The sequence below is a fragment of the Ictidomys tridecemlineatus genome, chromosome 2 (genome assembly GCF_052094955.1).
Source record: "Ictidomys tridecemlineatus isolate mIctTri1 chromosome 2, mIctTri1.hap1, whole genome shotgun sequence".
NCBI classification, from domain to species: Eukaryota; Metazoa; Chordata; class Mammalia; order Rodentia; family Sciuridae; genus Ictidomys; species Ictidomys tridecemlineatus.
The window spans coordinates 169,451,802-169,471,073 of NC_135478.1; the positions used below are offsets into that span (position 1 = coordinate 169,451,802).

Genomic DNA, 19,272 nt, shown 5'->3' on the forward strand with positions numbered 1-19,272 from the left:
GTGCAAAAGCAACAGTAAACACCATACCTAAATGTGAAACAAGCCAGTCACTATGAGCACTGGTAGCATTCGTAAGGCCCCAGGTGCAGCAGCTGCATGAGGGCAAAAGCCAATCTTCCTTTAAAATACACACAATTGAAGCACTAAGAATCATTTAGTTTATAAAAGTTTTCCCCTATAAAAAGGGACAATTTTCTGTATTTTATCATTCTATTTGATAAAGCTAAAAGTATTTCAACATCTGAGAATAGTTTGGATGCCTCAAAGAAGAGCACTTATCTGTTGTTTGAATTGGGAGATGAGCTAAGTGCTTTTTGCCTTTTTAAAAAATGAAATGTTTACCTGAAAAAAACGGCAGACATTTTTCAAAAGTGAATTAGTGAGACTTTTACCTTGAGGAAAACAAGTAAACATATTTGTTGCCAATGACAAAATCCAGGCTTTCAAGCAAAAAAAAAAAAAAAGAAATATCAGAATTTTGGGAAAGCTGTGTCCATGAGAGCCAGATGACAATTTCCCAATACAGACCTAACTGGTGACATCAGTGGTGATATTAATGGATGCAAATTTTCAATATTATATAATGAAATGTGTCATCACTTGGAATTTCTACACAACTTATATTTTCTAAATAATCAATTTATGATGCTAGAAAATAATGGATGCATAAGAGATTGATTCAAATGCAAGATAGAGGATCAAAATTTTATTTGTGACAACATAGCTTCTTCATATATCAAAACAAAATCTTGCAGTTTTTCAAATGCAGAGAATACTTGTCTGCATTAATCTCCAATTAAGTTAGGAATTAAAGATACAAATATTTAAAACTTGCCACTATTTTACAATTTTTAAATATAATAACTTCTCATTATAGTCTTACTATATAAAGAATTTATTAATATTTTAATGGACATTTAGATTTCTGTTTTAATTTCTAGATGAGAACTGTAAAACCTTCAATATGCAATAGTTTATTTAATAAAACAAAACCTGGATTTTTATAATCTCACCACTTATTGACAAACTATTCTGTTATGGAGATGAGGAAATAGAGGTAACAAGGCTTACAAAGTCATGCATCTAGTAAAAAGGGGGAAAAATATTGCTTCTGCTACCTGTAATTACCCTGTAAAGTTTTGATTTTGATACCTAATATTCTAAAATATATTTTTTCAGAGATTATTGCATTGACCTTAAACCATCTGATAACAACACTGAATTTCTTTTAAATTTCAATGAGTTTATTGATCGAAAAACCCCAAACAACCCATCATGTAAGTATATATTAATTTGTAGTAATTGCTTAAGTGTAGTTTTTTTTAACTAGAGTGGTTAAATCATGGTTTATATTGAACATTATGATAATCGTATTAGTTTATTGGTGTACTCATTTACTTATATACTCTATGAATTTTTTTTATGGTAAAGTTAACTATTTGATCCCTCTCCCTTCTTTCCTTTGTTTCCTCCTACTCCCTTCTCTCCCCCTCTCTCTATATCTAAACAAAGCACTTTATCACTTATCAAAGTGAAAACCCCATTTTCTTAAAGCTGTCTCTAAATTTATCACATACAAGCAGAAATGACTTCCTAGTGCCTCCATAGCTCAGATTTGCAAATGACTTCTAGGAACCACTCTAAAAACATATCCTGGGCACCTGAGGTCACCACTGATCCTACCTTAACAAGATGATTCCAAACCTTTCTTCTCAGTGAAAGCTCACTTTATTGAACCACAGCCTTCTCATGTTATTTTATGTCATTCCCTATCAACAAGTAATAAGCATGCCCAAAAGAGAACTGAAATAAGGTTGTTTAATAGTACTTGAATTGAATACCAAAATTAATGTAATACTTTCATGTGAAATGACAAATTTATCATAAATGTTTATCTTAACTTGTAATCTTCAGAACATCATGAAAATTGGAATCACTCTCTTTTTCTACTGCACTACTTAGGGAAGTGCAGATATGTTATTAAAAATGCTTTCTGTATGATCCATAGTGTTTTTGTCTTTTCTTCAGTCTCTTCCTTTTATCTGCCTCCCTTACAACCAAATAGAAAATATTTGAGATAAATATATATATAGTGAAGAACAGAAAAAAGTATAGGATTTTTTTAATTCTAGAAAAGAGATCATATTTGTGAACTTATATTTTTTAAATGTTTTTTTCTTTTTTTATCAAATAACATTAAACTTGAAAAGTAGATATCAGCCATTGAAATCTGTGATCAAAATAGATTTTTCTTTGTAAAAGTACCTGTACTTGGTCCACTAGTGAAATTACAATTCTTCCTAAAGTCTAAATGAATTTACTAACTTACCTAAATGTTTATTATATAGATTTATTGTTGTCCTCATATCCTTCCTCCTTCTCCTTTAACTATTGTTTATGAGAAACTAAGTGTATAAAAATGTAAAGGGTAATGCTGATAATTTATATATTGTATTTAACCAGCTTCAGAAAACATATTTCAAGACACTTGGGGCACAGTGAAATGATGAGCAAAATTATAAAATTGCTTATAACCTTGATTTATATTACAAATTAGAATAATAGTCTCATTTGTTTTACCTAAAAGAATTGGAGACAATTAAAATACACGATTTAATTTCCAAGTGGGCTATTTTTAAAAGTAATGCAGTTTCTAAAATAATGTAAGAGAGCTCCTAGAATAAGTTGAAATTTAGTCAAAAATATGAATTAAATTGATCCTCCAATCCCATATGAAAGAAAAATTAAACTAATTAAAATGTTTCCAGCCTATTAAACTTCTTACAGTAATTGGATATTAACTAATACCATACATTACTTATTTGAATAAAATGAGATTGTAAAATAAATGGGAAATTTTAGAGAGGGTATCTTAGATTGTTTCAGAGCTTCATGGGCTTAGAGTAGAGGAGCAAGCAGAACAGGAAGACAGTAACACTGTTTAATTAACCTTCAGTCCTGTGCATCTATTCCCTTCTTTATCTTGAATTTGCGTTGATATGCTCTTTGGGTACACAGAAAGGACAACCTGCATCCTGTGCTATTGAACCAACACAGTAGGTTCCAGAACCCAGTCTCAGAGGAGAGCTGATCTATGATGGCCATTTTGTTCCTTGCTGTGCTCCAAAACAAAAAAGGATGTTTATTGAATTTTTCATAAAGTCAAATTTATTCCATGATTTTCTTTTGTTCCTAATTAAAATACATTTTATTACAAAAATAAATGAAAATGAAAGCAGAAAGTAATTTTTGTTTAATATTTGTACTTGATGATTTCAGAATTACCAATCCTATCAGATATCTGTATATCTAAATCTACACACACAAACACACACACACACACACACACACACACACACAGTTATGTACAAAAAAATAAGATTTATTAAAATTTTCTATGAACCTTTTTTTTTAGTTTGGAACCACCATGCTAATCTACAGAACCAAACTAAAAGCAAAGAAGGAAGTCTCTTTTCCTCATCATTTGTCAACATGGTATATTTTAAGTGTCCCTTTGATTTAAAAAAATATCTTAAGTCAAGATAATGCTGATTTTACAAAAGTTTTTTTTTTTTCTTTCGGAATTGACTTTTCTACTGCTAATTCCAGCCATATCTCAAAAAATATGGCAAAACTAATATGGAATATCATTTTTAAATTCATGGAAATATTCAGTCTAAATTGCTTTTGAAAACAGAAAATATATTTGTTTTAGTGTTGTACTCGTTAAAAAAACAATGTGGGTATAATTGAATATATCATTTTTCTATTAGGTAATACAGATTTGATTAATAGAGTCTTACTGGATGCAGGCTTTACAAATGAACTTGTCCAAAATTACTGGAGCAAGCAGAAAAATATGTAAGTATTTGTTTTTATTAATTTTGCTTCTTCCTTCGAATATTTTGGACAATAGGTCTCAAAAAATTCAAGTTTATTTTTTGTCCTTAAAAATAATTTCTCAAGAAAAGCATTTCACAACTGTTGACAACCTGCTTTCTCAGGTGGGTGTATTTCAGTATTAATATCTGCTATTACTCAGCTTTATACTTCAGTGTGAATAATCAAATTAATTGGCATGTTTGTATGCTTCTGTGTTTTTAATGAAACAGGATTTCTAGTGAATATTTAGTTGGCTTTCTAATAGTGTCTCCCATATATCCAGTCTAGAAAATGAGAAATCTGATTAAGATTCTCATTCATAATCTCCCCACCCTATTTCTACTCAATTGCTAAGTGCTGAATCTTTCTAACAAAGTTTTCCTCTTTTCCTCATAAAAATGGGATCTTAGGACCTTAAGAAATTTCAGCAACTGATTTTTCTGTGTTTCATGCTCCCCATGCCTCCAACCACAGCTCCCAGTCTATTCTTCATACAATACACACCTGCCAGAATCATACTTCGAAAACGAAGTTCTAATTTGAAGATAATGATGGAGTTCTCTAGCTTGGACTTCAAAATTATTCATGAGCTCATCATTCCTTAGAATGAGATGACTTCTTTAAACATACCCCTTTAAGTACTTACTTCAGAGATTCTTCAATTATTATGTTTCAATTATTGAAACATAGTTTTGCAACTATGTTTACCTTGACTTCTTTTAAGAACTTGCTTTATTTCTTTTTGTGTCACCCACACCTAACATAATATCTTTGATTAAATTTAATAAAACATTTCCTTCTTTTAATCTTCTGTTCCAGCAAGGGAGTGAAAGCTCGGTTTGTTGTGACTGATGGTGGGATTACCAGAGTTTATCCCAAAGAGTAAGTTCAAATAACATCTGTAAAAATAAGTACCTTACAAAGGATTGTGCCAAGACTATATAAGGAAGCCTTCTTGAGAGCAACTGATCATTTTCGTAGATCAAATTAGAGTCATTGTTTAATGTGCTTATATTATTATAGTATCCCATTTATTTGAAAAAAGATATCATAGGATCCTTCAATGGTACTGTTGCTAGTCATATGTATTTATTACAAAATTCATTAGTGGTTGAAGGAGACTTTTTGTAGACACAAGCCCAACTATTAAGCGAGCAAATGATGATAACTTGTCAGCAACAGTGGTGTAGCTTTTCAATGTTTCATTTTTCTTTAATGCATTCAATTTCTGTTTATCTTAAGAGTAGTTCCTTCAGTACCCTGAGTAGTCACCAAGGCTATTAATATTAATTAACTTATTAACTGACTTATCCATAATTTCATACAAGCAAATAGCAGGCTTAAATTAGGATTCAGCTTTTTCTGATTCTTCATATAATGACATGCTGATATATTGCTTATAATGAGTATCCATTACATTATCCACTAACTTCCCTATACACACCTAAGGGATAGATGTATATATAAAGTTCAGTATTTCCACAAAGGGAGAGTAGGTTATCTGGGACTTTAAAGAGTACAAATGATGAGCCATTTCCTCCTTAGGGCTGGAGAAAATTGGCAAGAAAATCCTGAGACATATGAGGACAGCTTCTACAAAAGGAGCCTTGATAATGATAACTATGTTTTCACTGCTCCCTACTTTAACAGTAAGTATTGCTTTGGAACTCAGTTTTCTCAATTATGTTTTTTAAAGCAAATTATTGTTACTACCTTCTCTTCCCCAGTCAATATATTTTATGTTAACTGCTCAGAATAGTCATTATTAAGCCACAGCATATGCAAAGCATTAGGAAAATAGAAAAGAAACATCCATTTAGTTTAAGAGGTAAAATGCATGCATAGCAAAGTAATGTAGAATAGCATATCTAGCAGGCAGCTTAATAAATAGAAACATATGTAGTTCATCCTTCATGTCAGAGCTGAAAATATGTGAAAGAATGTTTAATAAATTAAATAGTTGATTAATTGCATTTTATCAGTATTAATTACATAAGGTAGCATTTATAAAAATAATAGCTCATCTTTTAAACTATTTTATCAGGTTCTTTACAAAAAAAAAAGACTTTCTAATTTAATTCTCCTGAGCTCTGTCTGAGCATAGGTATTTTTTACTCCTGTATTTACAAGTGTCAAAACTGAAGTTTAGAGAATTTCAGTTTGGTCCAAGAGTTTTTAAAAGGCAAAGTAGTGTTATGAATCCAAAGTCATTCTTTCTACTCCAATTTAGCAGCCTACCCAATATTTTTGCAGATGTCATAAAGCATAGATTTGGTGTTCATCTTTTTTTTCAGTTTTATTTATTTATTTATTTATTATAATTGATTTTATTTTTTTAAATACATGACAGCAGAATGCATTACAATTCTTATTATTCATATGCAGCACAATTTTTCATGTTTGTATATAAAGTATGTTCATGCCAATTCATGTCTTTATGCATGTACTTTTGGTTTTTTATTTTTTTTATTTTTGCATTACAATTCTTATTGCACATATATACCACAAGTTTTCATATCTCTGTTTGTATCTAAAGTATGTTGACACCCAATTCGTGTCTTCATACACATACGTTAGATAATGATGTCCATCACATTCCACCATCCTTGCTGATCCCCTGCCCCCTCCCTTTCCCTCCCACCCCTCTTCCCTATCTAGAATTCATCTATTCCTCCCATGCTCCCCCTCCCTACCTCACTATGAGTCAGCCTACTCATATCAGAGAAAACATTTGGCATTTGTTTTTTTGGTATTGGCTAACTTCACTTAGCATTATCTTCTCCAACACCCCCCATTTACCTGCAAATTCCATGATTTTATTCTCTTTTATTGTTGAGTAAAATTCCATTGTGTATATATGCCACATTTTTTTTATCCATCCATCCATCTAGCTTGGCTCCACCGTAGCTATTGTGAATTGTGCTGCTATAAACATTGATGTGACTGTGTTTGTGTTCATCTTTTGCACTGTGAAATAAGATAAAATCAAATTGAGTAATTCATGCTCCTAAATCAATAGATATCAATTCATGGACTTCCAGTTAACCCAGTATATAAAGGAAGATGAGAGAAAGAAGAGATGACATGCCTCTTATAGATTTTATATGCAAGATTTTTTTTTTCTTTTTAGCACCTGTGGTTGAACTCAGGGATGCTCAACCACTGAGCCACATCTCCAGTCCTTTTTTTATTTTTAATTTTGAGACAGGGTCTCCCTAAGTTGTTTAGGACTTTATTATATTGTGGACACTAGCTTTGAAATTGTGATCCATCTGCCTTAGCCTCCTGGGGCTGCTGGGATTACAGGTGTGTGCCACCATGCTTGGCTATGTGCTAGAATTTTTAAGAAAAACACTATATTTTATCCATTGAAGAAATCAGTTTTATGATTTATCTAGATTGGTCTGATTTTTATTTTTTAGAAAGTGGACCAGGTGCATATGAATCAGGCATTATGGTAAGCAAAGCTGTGGAAATCTCTATCCAAGGAAAACTTCTTAAACCTGCGGGTAAGCATATAAGTACATATAAACATGACCAGAATTAAAAACATATAGTTAAATATAAAATTGGAGATAAAATTAACTTGATAGTATAAAAAGTTGAAGAATTTTCAAAGTGGATATGTTAATATACTTAAGTTTATGCAATCACTTTAGTGTAATGTATCACATTTAGTGTGATATATCAGAATTTCAAATACAAAATATTAAATCTAGAATTGATCTTGTGACCCTATCATGCTCTCCTACTTTCAATACACACAATATTATGTGGCCAAGATTGTAAATATTTTTAATAATTTAAACTTAAAGCATTAGGTTTGTATCACTGGGGGAAAAGATACATCATAGGTAACCTATACCCTAGATTACTATATATCTGAAAAAGAAAGATAGGGCTCTATTGCATGTACAATAAAATGTGGAAAATGACTTTTGGTAAAATAATTGAACAAAGAAAAACATTGTAAAACTTAGGATCAATGAGAATTGGAAGTGGACAAATGCAATACTATCTTTTTTTTATTTTTTCACTATGGGATTCAGTATTGTTTGAAGTTTAGAAAGAGCATATATTAAAATTGGGTCAGATGGAAGTAGGGAAATTGTTTTGATATTACTGAGGGTGATTCTACTTCATGAATTCACTCCTTCCCACATTCTCTCATTCACTTCTTCCTTCCTTAATTCCTTCAGTTATTCTCTTAGCAACTGGTTCACTTGCCCATGTGCTCACTTATCTACCCACTCTATCAATAAGTATTTCCTAAGCACCAATCACATGTACTGATAGGATTAGGGCAGCCTCTTAAAATATACTGCTTGAATGACTTCATGTTGATGAAGTTATCCCTGACACTCCTTTTTTTAGCTTATAGTATTAATTAATTGGCCAGATTCTGGTTGTCAAATAAAACTGTTTTATGAATATTAATTACAGTTTATGGAATAATTTGAGAGCTATTTACATTATTTATTAATAAAGACGCTAAGAAATACATCTTTATAAGAATATTATATTTCAAACCATCATTTATTTGCTATTGTATAAAATATCAAAAGTGCTAGTATACCTAATTATCACTTTAAATTAATTAAAATTATTTTTTCAGTTGTTGGAATCAAAATTGATGTAAATTCTTGGATAGAGAATTTCACCAAAACCTCAATCAGGGATCCGGTAAGATAATTTTTTTAAAAAAAAATTTATGTTATACTTAATATTGTAAAAATTCAACCTAGAAAAAATACCATCATACAATGACAAAATATTTTTTAGTGACACTATATTAAAATAGAAATATTTATTCCTATTTTTGAAGCTTTTTGTTTAAATTAATAAATAAAAAGGTAGTTCAAATTTATGACTTGAAATGCTACTATATATTTTGATTGATATTTCTTATGCTAAAACTTTCTCTTATGAACTAGACTATTATTTTATTCTAGATAAATCATTCCAAAACTCTAATTATAACAATCATAATTAATACTAATTAATGTTACTTAATATACTTGAAATCAACTTTTTCAAAAAGTGTGAAATGATAATTGTATCTCTGTCTTTCAGTGTGCTGGTCCAGTTTGTGACTGCAAAAGAAACAGTGATGTAAGAAAACTCTTTAAAAATATATTTAACTACAGTAGGTTATTGTGTTACTCTTGCTCACTGAGACTTTAAAGATAAAAAGGGGTATATGAATTTTTAATCTTATGCTAAAAAGATTCTGTGGAAATGTGAAATAGGTATGAATGGAAATAGGTATGAATGGAAATAGGTATGAATTTGAATTTATGTGCTTTCGATTCCTAATTTTGTTTTATATTTTTCTTATTTGGCAGTGCTTAGTATTAAAGCCAGGGCTTTATATATGCTAGGCAAGAGCCCTATCACTGAGAGAGAAGAACTAATTTCTAGCCATAAATGCCTTTTAAAATATTCATGTAGTATGGGTAGATTAAAAAAAATATATTAGATTCTTTTTCCATACTTGTCTTTAGCTGTATTTCTGGATGGGTAATTTCTAACCAAAGCAATCTTTTGGTTCCCAATGTAGTCTTCACTCATCTTCTGCACTTTCTTTTTATTTGTTCACACTGTTATATAGTAATGGAAAACATTTTTTAACTAAACTTAAAAATAATTATATAGTTTATAGTTACATAGTTTATTTCAAAATTTTGTTTACAAGTATTGGATTATTTTGTATTACTCTCATTTCTCTTTGAGAAATTAAAAAAGAAAATGTGGATTAACTGTTCAAAAATTGAAGAGGCTGCAAATATAATACTTGATAATGGCAAGGATTATAAAGGATGACAAATCCCACAATTTTCTTCTGTCTTTTTATGTGAAATGTCCAAGAGAAACAGGGGTATCATTTCTACATCTGCAATATTACAAGCCAGTAATCTTAATTGTTTTTCTAGCTTTCTCATTTTTTAGACTATTTAGCAGGTGTTTTTTAAAGCAAAGGTTTTAACAAGGTACTTCCACATTAGGGAAATGTATTATGTTCCCAAATGGTAAGCAATGTGTTTTTATTTATTAAAAGTTATTGATTTTCTCTGGGCCCAGTGATGCAAGCCTATAATCCTAGTGGTGCTGGAAGGTAAGGTAGGAGGATCAAAAGTTCAAAGCCAGCCTCAGAAACTTAGCAAGGCCCTGTTTTCAAATAAAAAATGGCAAGGTCTGGGGATATTTCTCAGTGGTTAAGCATCTCTGAATTCAGTCCTTATATATTTAAAAAATTAAAAAAATACAAAATACAAAAATATGCAATATAAACACACACACACACACACACACACACACACATTTTCTTATTTTTAAACTGGGTGGTAACTTTTCCTACATTTAAGGGTGAACTTTTTTTTAACTCAGCCATAAGGATTTTGTTTTCATCTTTTAATCTATAATTATCCAACCAAACATTTTTAATACAAAAATATAAAATAGTTATAATCCCTTGATTGATTTTTCCTTTTTAATCTGTGAAGTATATTTATGGTTTTTGTCAGTTTTTTCAGTTTGCTGTGACCAAAAACTTTTCTGACAAGAAAATTTAGAGAAGGAAAAAGTTTATTTAGGGTTCACAGCTTCAGAGGTCTCAATCCATGGACAGTTTGCTCCATTCCTTGAGGCCTGAGATTAGGCCGAACATTATTTCTGAAGAGTGGGGTGAAGGAATGTGGCTCAGGATATCACACCAGGAAGCAGACAGTGAGCTTTCCTCACCACAGACAAAATATAAACCCCAAAGGCATGGCCCAATCCACCCAGTTCCTCCAGCCACACTACCTGCTTACAATTACCAAATTAATCCCTATTGGGAGATTAATGCACTGATTAAGACTCTCATAATGCAATCATTGCACCTCAAAACTTTCTTTTGCTGTTTGTTTCACACATAAATTTTAGGGGGAACCTAATAGCTAAACTGTAACAGGAACTGGTTTATAAATATTTTTTCTTCTAATAATACTAAATATATATTTAAAATGATGAAACAGTGACATATCATCAAATATTTTTGTCCAATTTCCTGGATCATTTATATGACTTATGTGATAAAGATTAATTGGATATTTGGTGGAATGGATATCAAGCCCTTGTGATTTAATATCAATATATGCTTTCCTATAATTTTATCAGAATTTCCTATACATATATGCTAAAGAAAAATAGCTGATTTTTCCCTATTTTTGTTGTTCTGATCATTAACAAATAATGGAATAATGATAGTGCAGTCTTTAACTCTTCCTATAGTGTGTTGACTATTATTTTTATTTTGATAGGTAATGGATTGTGTGATTCTAGATGATGGTGGGTTTCTTTTGATGGCAAATCATGATGAATATACTAATCAGGTATGTAACTCAAGAAGGAGGTACGGGTTTCTAATGCGTATTTCGGTGATCAACATTACAGAACCACTACAAACAGTGTATATAAATTTATACATTATTTTATTCATGCCACATAAATTTTCAAGTGATTAATATAATGTAAACTATCATACATACATGCTAAATGTAGCTTTTCTTTGTTTTCTAATCACTTTTACTTTTTGTCACCAATAGTTATCATTAAAGACTTTAACATGATATGGACTTATTTTCAACTTTAAAAATTTAAAAAGTTATTGCATATTAAATATTTATCAGTTGATAGCATCTACCTTAATATGTGACTAGTTGGACACTAGTTTCTAGTTTCAAATTTACAAATTGGCATAATATAGGCTATTAGGCTCACCCAAGAAATTCTCATTTTGAATCTGTGTTTCTTGTGTGCAAGCACTCGCGCGTTCTCTCTCTCTCTCTCTCTCTCTCTCTCTCTCTCTCTCTCTCTCTCTCTCTATCAAAAGATATCTCTACACTGGACTATTTATTGAATAACAGTTGTTTCTTTGTTAGACCTAAATAGCTAAAGATTGTCCCTTTAAGTGAGTCTCCCCACAGCTCACCACATCTCTTTTATATGCTACTTATCATTTCCTGGAAGGCATTTGCTTTGTGTTTCATTGTATTTATTTAACATATACAACAAGATGCTTTGATACATGATTATTACTACAGTCAATTCAATTAACAATCTGACATAATTATCCTTTTTGGGAGGTGGGAAGAACACCTAAAATCACATTTCCAGTATATAACACAATATTATTAACTGCAGTCTTCACTTGCACATTAAATCTCTAGGCCTTTTTAACCTGTATAACTGCACTCTGAGCCAACTGACCCACATCTCCTGGTTTCCCATGACCAATGCCATTTTACTCACTTAGGATGCATTTTACTGTGACATTGATGTGTAATAATCTGTGCCCATTTGACCCACAAATAAAATAAACTGAGTAATGAGAATACTTAATCTCATTTGGTTCTTTTCACGTTGCCACATGCAGGTTTCTCATTTGCTCTTGTTTCTAAGCCCTTGTTTTGGTTCACAATTTCTTAGTTGTATTTCTTTTCACTGTATTGATTCAGCTGTTCATGTTTGGCTTAAATTTGAAACTTTGTTATTTTTTTCTTTATCAGATTGGACGATTTTTTGGAGAGATTGATCCAAGTTTGATGAGACACCTGGTTAATATATCAGTTTATGCTTTTAACAAATCTTACGATTATCAGTCAGTATGTGAGCCTGGTGCTGCACCAAAGCAGGGAGCAGGACATCGCTCCGCATATGTGGTCAGTATCATCCATGGGTGAATTAATTTAATGGGACATTCAAGCATAGATCAGCATAATGACATTTTTATTATTTTTATAGCCATCAATAGCAGACATATTACAAATTGGCTGGTGGGCCACTGCTGCTGCCTGGTAAGTCAGATTTTTAGTTTTAGTAGTAAAGAAAAAAGTTGTTTTAAAATAGTAAAATATTTGATGAAATTATGAATTTTGTGACAGGTAAATTATAGTAATTTTTCATTTCCCATAATACATACTGAAAATATTTATAAAGAGTTGTTCTTAAATGATCATAAGAAATTCACAATTAATTTCTTTACATGAAAACAATGTTATGATCAGTGAAACCTCACCTTCTCTAGAGACCTTTTTCTCTGTGATTCTGAATTCAGCATATTTTTCCTTGTTTTATACTTACTATGAAAGTTATTATTTATTTTCTTTAACATCCAAATTAGATATCTGCATTGATCCAATGTGTAACATGATGACACTTTTCTACTTTTTTATTATTATTACAGAAATTGACAGTTTTAGAGTCATCATGTTGCTGAAATGAATTCAGTTTTCTTCCCACTGATTCATTTCTCCTACCTCCCACTCCTACCTCTGTCCTGTTACCTATGGAAAAGAGTTGTTTAAACTGTCTATGGAGACACTGTGAGAAATCTGGAAAGTCACATTTCTTGTTCTTTTTTCCTAACCAGACAATCACTGAACTACGTCTTGTGTCTAGGACTTATTATTTCGTCCTCCCTTTTTTTCTTTTTTTTTTAACTTTTAAAAAAATTTTTATATTGTCACCCTACTATATATTCTTTTCCTTATTCCATGTAGATGAATCTGTACAATTCATTTGATATTGAGGTTTTTCCAGTTAAAATTAAATGATCATATCATTCTATTAAAGTGGTAAAGGATATTTTAGATAAAAACACTCCTTTTTTCCCCAAGAATGATATTTCTGGGTATGTTGATAATATTTGTATAGTAAGAATGTTTTCTATATCTTGTAGTGATTCAAAATACTTTATCATATTTTTTGGCTCAAGTCTACCCTGCCTTTTCTAAATGATTCTGTTCCAGATGATTCTGTACAAGATTTGGATCAATTGTCTTTTATAATGAAGCTGAAATGTGCCATATGCTCTTGTATAATTTATATACAAATTATTTCATGAATATCACATTATATATCACAAATATATTCTTTATCACAAATAGCTCACAAGCCCAATTCTGTGGAATAAAAACAAGGCCATTTTTGTTTCAACATTGTTTTAAAAGCCAAACAGAAAATCCTGTACATAAAAACCTGAAATACTGACATTCTCCTTGTTAGAGTTACCAGTCCTGTATAATAGTACTGCATATTCAGCTCCTTTCACACATTTATGTCTCAAACTTGGCTTCAGACACCTCTATCTTCATGACTTCATGATTTTTAAGTTTCAGTATTTTATATAATCTAAGATATACTTATATGAGAATGCGCCAATCTTTTTTCAATGAACAAACTCCTAAAATTTTCTCAAATCAATAAGAAGGAAATATGTACTTACATGCATGTATACTTGCAAAAATACTCGTATTTATTATAAAATTTATAGTAATTATTCATTTTAAAAATCCAGGTCTATTCTCCAGCAGTTTCTCTTGAGTTTGACTTTCCCACGGCTCCTGGAGGCAGGTATGTAAATGATCAGATATTAATAACTATCAAAATTTCTTTTTAGATGTGCTGAATTTAGTAAGCTCCAAGAGAAAATGTTTGTTTGTGAGAAAAAGATCATGCATTTGACATTTTGGCAGATTGAAGTTTTCATCAACAATTCCCTAGTTCACGTTGGCCTCTATTTGGCAATACATTTATTTTATGAATACTTATTGGGTACCTTTTACAGGCTGTGAGGATAAACAGGTCAATTGAAGCTTGTGGCCTTCCACATTAATTTTGCCCTATGAGAAATGACTCTGGGGACTGACTAGTGTCCCCTCATGGTGGTATCTTTTTTCTTTTTTTAAATATTTTTCATTAGAGTTTTATTGTTTTATATAGTAGTTGGGTTCATCCTGACAAATATGATCTTTGTTTTGATTCCCACAGTTGAGATGGAGGATGACGACTTTACTGCCTCCCTATCAAAGCAGAGCTGCATAACAGAACAAACCCAGTATTTCTTTGATAACGACAGTAAATCATTCAGTGGTGTATTGGATTGTGGAAACTGTTCCAGGTATTTTGTTCCTTGATTTCACTAAGAAATTGCATTCACTTTCATAATAATTACGGAAAAGAATGGACTGTCATTGGAGTTAGACGTGTCATTATTTTAAACTGAAATGTCAGTCATTATAAGCTTCAAAATTTATAAATTTTAAAATTCTAAATATTACAAGTTGTAATTATATGATTAGGATAATTGGCTTTATTGTAGGCAGAACAGAAAATTTTAAATTTCATTTTAAAAATCCATATTTAAAATCTTCTAACATAGAGAAAGTTAAAGAATTATATTAACTCTAATATAATTAACTTAAATTATATCAGTAGTTATAAGCCAAACATGGTTTCTTTTCACATAAGGTAACTACACAGGTTTTCAAAACCACAGTCTGGGGTTTTTCTTTGCTTTGTTTTTACCTCTGGTTATCTCTGACATGAAGAATTGAATATTATCTTTGACTTGAAACTGAAGGAAATAGGGATAAAATATCATTTCATAAGGTCATGGTTAATGTTAGTATTTATAAAACATCTTTAAAATCTTTTGGAAGAGATGGAAAATGTAATTGGTTATAATGGGAAAGAGAAGAAGGCAAGAGGAAGACTTTAGAAGGTTTGAAGGGAAAGTCATAATCCATGCCACAGGATTCCTGAGAACTCAGCAGCAAGTCACAGCTTTCATAGCACAGAGTTGGGACACTTTACTTTTAGAGACAGAATGCAAGTTACTACAGAAGAAATGTTAACAGAGGGTAGAGAAATATGAGGAGGCAAGGAAATCTGAGATCATGTAAAGGCTGAAATAGTTAATTGCTAGGGGATTTGGAAAGGCAGTCTATAACAGTTGAAGTATTTTTTTTTTCTTTTAAAGAAGGGGTTATCATGAATTTTAATAAACATGGTTAGTGTGTTTTATGACTTAATTTTGAAAACAACTATGTCCAAGAAGGAGGTAGAGGGTATGAATAGGAGAGGAATAGGGAGAAGTCAAACATGAAATAAAAAAAGCAGATCAACTTGTTTGGAGCACTGTAAGCCATTAACTGCAAGGAAATGGACTTGTAGCAAGTGACATGTGGACATCAGAGTTTAGGGTCTTTGGACCTGTCATTAACTGATTAACTGAGGTCCAATAATAACAATGCATACCTCACAAACTAAGTTAATCCATAAGGTTTCTCTCTCTCTCTCTCTCTCTCTCTCTCTCTCTCTCTCTCTCTCTCTCTCTCTCTCTCTCTGTGTGTGTGTGTGTATATATATATATATATTCAAGACATTTGAGTCATGGTTTTGATTTGCTTTATGTTTGTGTTCCAAGTTCAGTGGGAAAAAAGTAGTGAAATTCCATTTCTAGGGAAAAATATGTAATCATAATAAAATTTCTTTAGTGGTATTTTGCATTTTTACTTTGGTTGCACAGGAGAACAGATGCACCTTAGGGTATGGCTAAAATAGGATGGAATTTAAAGCTCTTGATTCTGTCTCTGTATTGTCCAATGTAGGAGTTACCAGCCACAAGTGGCTATTTAAATTTCCATTAAAGTGAAATGAAATTAATTAAAGTACTGTGCCTCAGTCACACATGTCACATTTCAAGTGCTTCATAGTTTCTTGACTAAAGTATTCCCTATTGAACAGAGTAGAAAACATTTCCATCTTCACAGAAAGTTTGCTGAGCATTATTAATCTAGTCTTTATTCTGCCCTTAGCTTGGGCACAGCACTTTTGTGCTCCTTGTTTTCTTACCTATAAAATAAGACATCTTTGGCAAACTTTGAGAGGTCTTTAAACATAACAAATTAAACTTTTCTCCCCAAATGTCAACAAGAATTAGTACAGATTTTGCAATGAAGTCTAACACTTTAAAATTGCCATAGTTATTTACCATTAATTTGCAAGAGGTAATATGTCCATGCTTATAAATAACAGTGTGGTCATCTCTTTTCTAAAATCATACTCATTCTGCTGTACTAATTTGTTAATAGTGATATTTTGTGTTTCAAAGTCATATTTTGCTTCTCGTTTTAATATGTGACAATTTGGGGAAACTTCTATTCTTTCCCCCTAAAGTTACTTTTCATTTTATGTGATACTTTAACATTTGTTTTTCAGAATCTTTCACGTAGAAAAGCTTATGAACACCAACTTAATATTCATAATGGTGGAGAGCAAAGGCACATGTCCTTGTGACACACGGCTGCTTATACAAGCTGAGCAGACTTGTATCCTTTGATGTCAGATGTTCAGAACACAAAACCATCTTAATGATTTTATCCTTGTCATGTTGTTTATGATCATTAGAGTACTATGATCCCCCACAAGGGAAGAATGGTTCCCTCACCCAAAATGTGGTTTAAATGTACAAACTGATTATGCTGTTCACACACCATTAAAATCCCCAAGTTATCAGGTTGATTGTGTTGTATGAAAGTGATGGCATAGATGTCTCTTGCTTGCTTGTGGGAATAAACTCATTTCATTGTACTTTTTTAATTGTGTGGAAAAAAAAATGTCCTTAACGAGTCTCTTTAGCGGATGGTCCAGACCCCTGTGATATGGTTAAACGACCCAGATACCGGAAAGGGCCTGAGGTCTGCTTCGATGACAATGTCCTGGTAAGACAATGCTTTCACTGGATTAAAACATTATAACTTAATGGTCATTGTCCACAAGAACTTAAGGAGATAAGCTGCAATTTAAACTCAAGCACAATGTCCTATTCATAGTTTTTCTCATTAGCATGATGTACTTGCTAGTTCAGATTTTTCATTTCAGTAGTTTCCATGGTTAGCATAAACTTAATAGTTGCTTCTTCTCTCTGTCTTTCCCACAGAAATTGTACTTTCAAACACAACTCCAGTCAATTTACTAATAATTTAAGGTCACAAATTTGATGATTTTAAAGACTTTCTGATAAATAAGAACTTCTAGTGACTGTTACTTATGGTGTATGTATTGCCTACCTTCATTTATATTTAAATCCTGAAAATACAAAAATTATTTTGATTATGATATTTATGTTAGTTTGTGTTTAGTCTTCACTCAGTCTGTTTTAGAACTTGTTATATAGCTAATGTCCTGCTTTGTTTTACATAGTTTCTGATTCTATCAGATATTAGATTTGTATTATTTCTCTAGATTGTATTAATGTTTTTCTCTATTATTTGAAATATAACAGGTCAGTTATACAGAATTAGTTTGATGAAATACTGCAAAGCATCTTTAATATATGTTATTTAAAGATGATCGTCACTATTTTTGCTATAATTCAAGTGTCTTTCTCTAATAAATACTATTCTTACTATGTATATAATAAACTTTAAAAATATACTTTAAAAACTATTATTATTTAAAAAAATATTATTATTATTATTAAACCTAGGGGCACTTTAACATTGAGATGCATCCCCAGACCTTTTTATTTTGAGACAGGATCTTGCTCGAATGCTGAGGTTGGCCTCAAACTTATGTTCCTTCTGCCTCAGGCTCCCAAGTCATTGGGATTAGAGACATATGCCACTGCATCCAGCTAAAATTATTTCCATTATTAGGAATCTCAAAAGCCAGATAAAAATCTATATCCACTTATTTTAATGATTTTAAGTATAATATTTTACAATTCTGATTTTCGATTATATCTGTGTAGTGAGTGGCTTGCTCACAACAATGAGCATGTACATATGGGGCATGAATTGGCTATTCTAATAGCATGTCAGAACAGCCCTTGATGAATGTTTATTTTTAAAATATTTATTTATTTAGAATAGGTTTAGCTACTCAGGTGTATACATAGCCACATTTGTTCCACAGAGGATAAGGTATTTTCACAGACACATACTAGGTAACTAGGTAATATTAATTAAAAATGGGGCAAAGAAAATAAACTTAGTGGTAGAGAATAGGATTAAAAATGCAAGAGCTGTTAACCAGTAAATCCCAGATATCTCTGTGATAAGTTCTGACTATTCATCTTGATAGTGAAAATGATTCAGAATTATAACTGAGTTTTTTTTCAGTTTTACTCTGTAAGAAATAAAATCCAGACATGAAGACTTCTGTTACTCTGTCTACTACACCTTCAGGATTCTTGCTCACATACAATCTTTCTCTAAAGAAAGATTTTTGTGAGCCCAAGGACAGTGTCACTCCTTAGGGAAACTTCACTCATCAATTATTTGTGACCAACCTTCAACAGTGCAAAGACAGTTTACTCAGATGAACTTTAAAAATAATATACAAAACCTATGCCCTAAAGCAATTTCCTTCTAAGGGCTGTATATTTTGACCAACAAAGTAAAAATATTTGACTCAGACAAAAACTTCCAACCATTCAAGTTCCCATAAATTGTGTATTGGGTTGTGTGTGAAAGTACAGCTCTTGCTCAGTAGCTTGGTGTGCTAATAATATGTTTCTTTAGCAGTGGAGTATTTTGGTAATGCTTATTTGCAATGGTCACT

At 31.4% G+C, this 19,272-nt stretch overlaps 1 protein-coding gene across 1 annotated transcript in view; it reads left to right on the plus strand.

The window, feature by feature from the left end:
* Positions 1-19,272, plus strand: part of Cacna2d1 (calcium voltage-gated channel auxiliary subunit alpha2delta 1) — a 448,394-nt gene that overhangs the window by 419,628 nt on the left and 9,494 nt on the right. Inside the window, 14 exon segments of the mRNA XM_078040138.1 lie at positions 1,180-1,277; positions 3,774-3,861; positions 4,702-4,764; positions 5,428-5,531; positions 7,305-7,391; positions 8,498-8,565; positions 8,956-8,994; positions 11,184-11,255; positions 12,432-12,584; positions 12,667-12,719; positions 14,222-14,277; positions 14,695-14,824; positions 16,927-17,036; positions 17,347-17,429. Coding sequence (XP_077896264.1) covers positions 1,180-1,277; positions 3,774-3,861; positions 4,702-4,764; positions 5,428-5,531; positions 7,305-7,391; positions 8,498-8,565; positions 8,956-8,994; positions 11,184-11,255; positions 12,432-12,584; positions 12,667-12,719; positions 14,222-14,277; positions 14,695-14,824; positions 16,927-17,036; positions 17,347-17,429 — 1,204 coding nt within the window.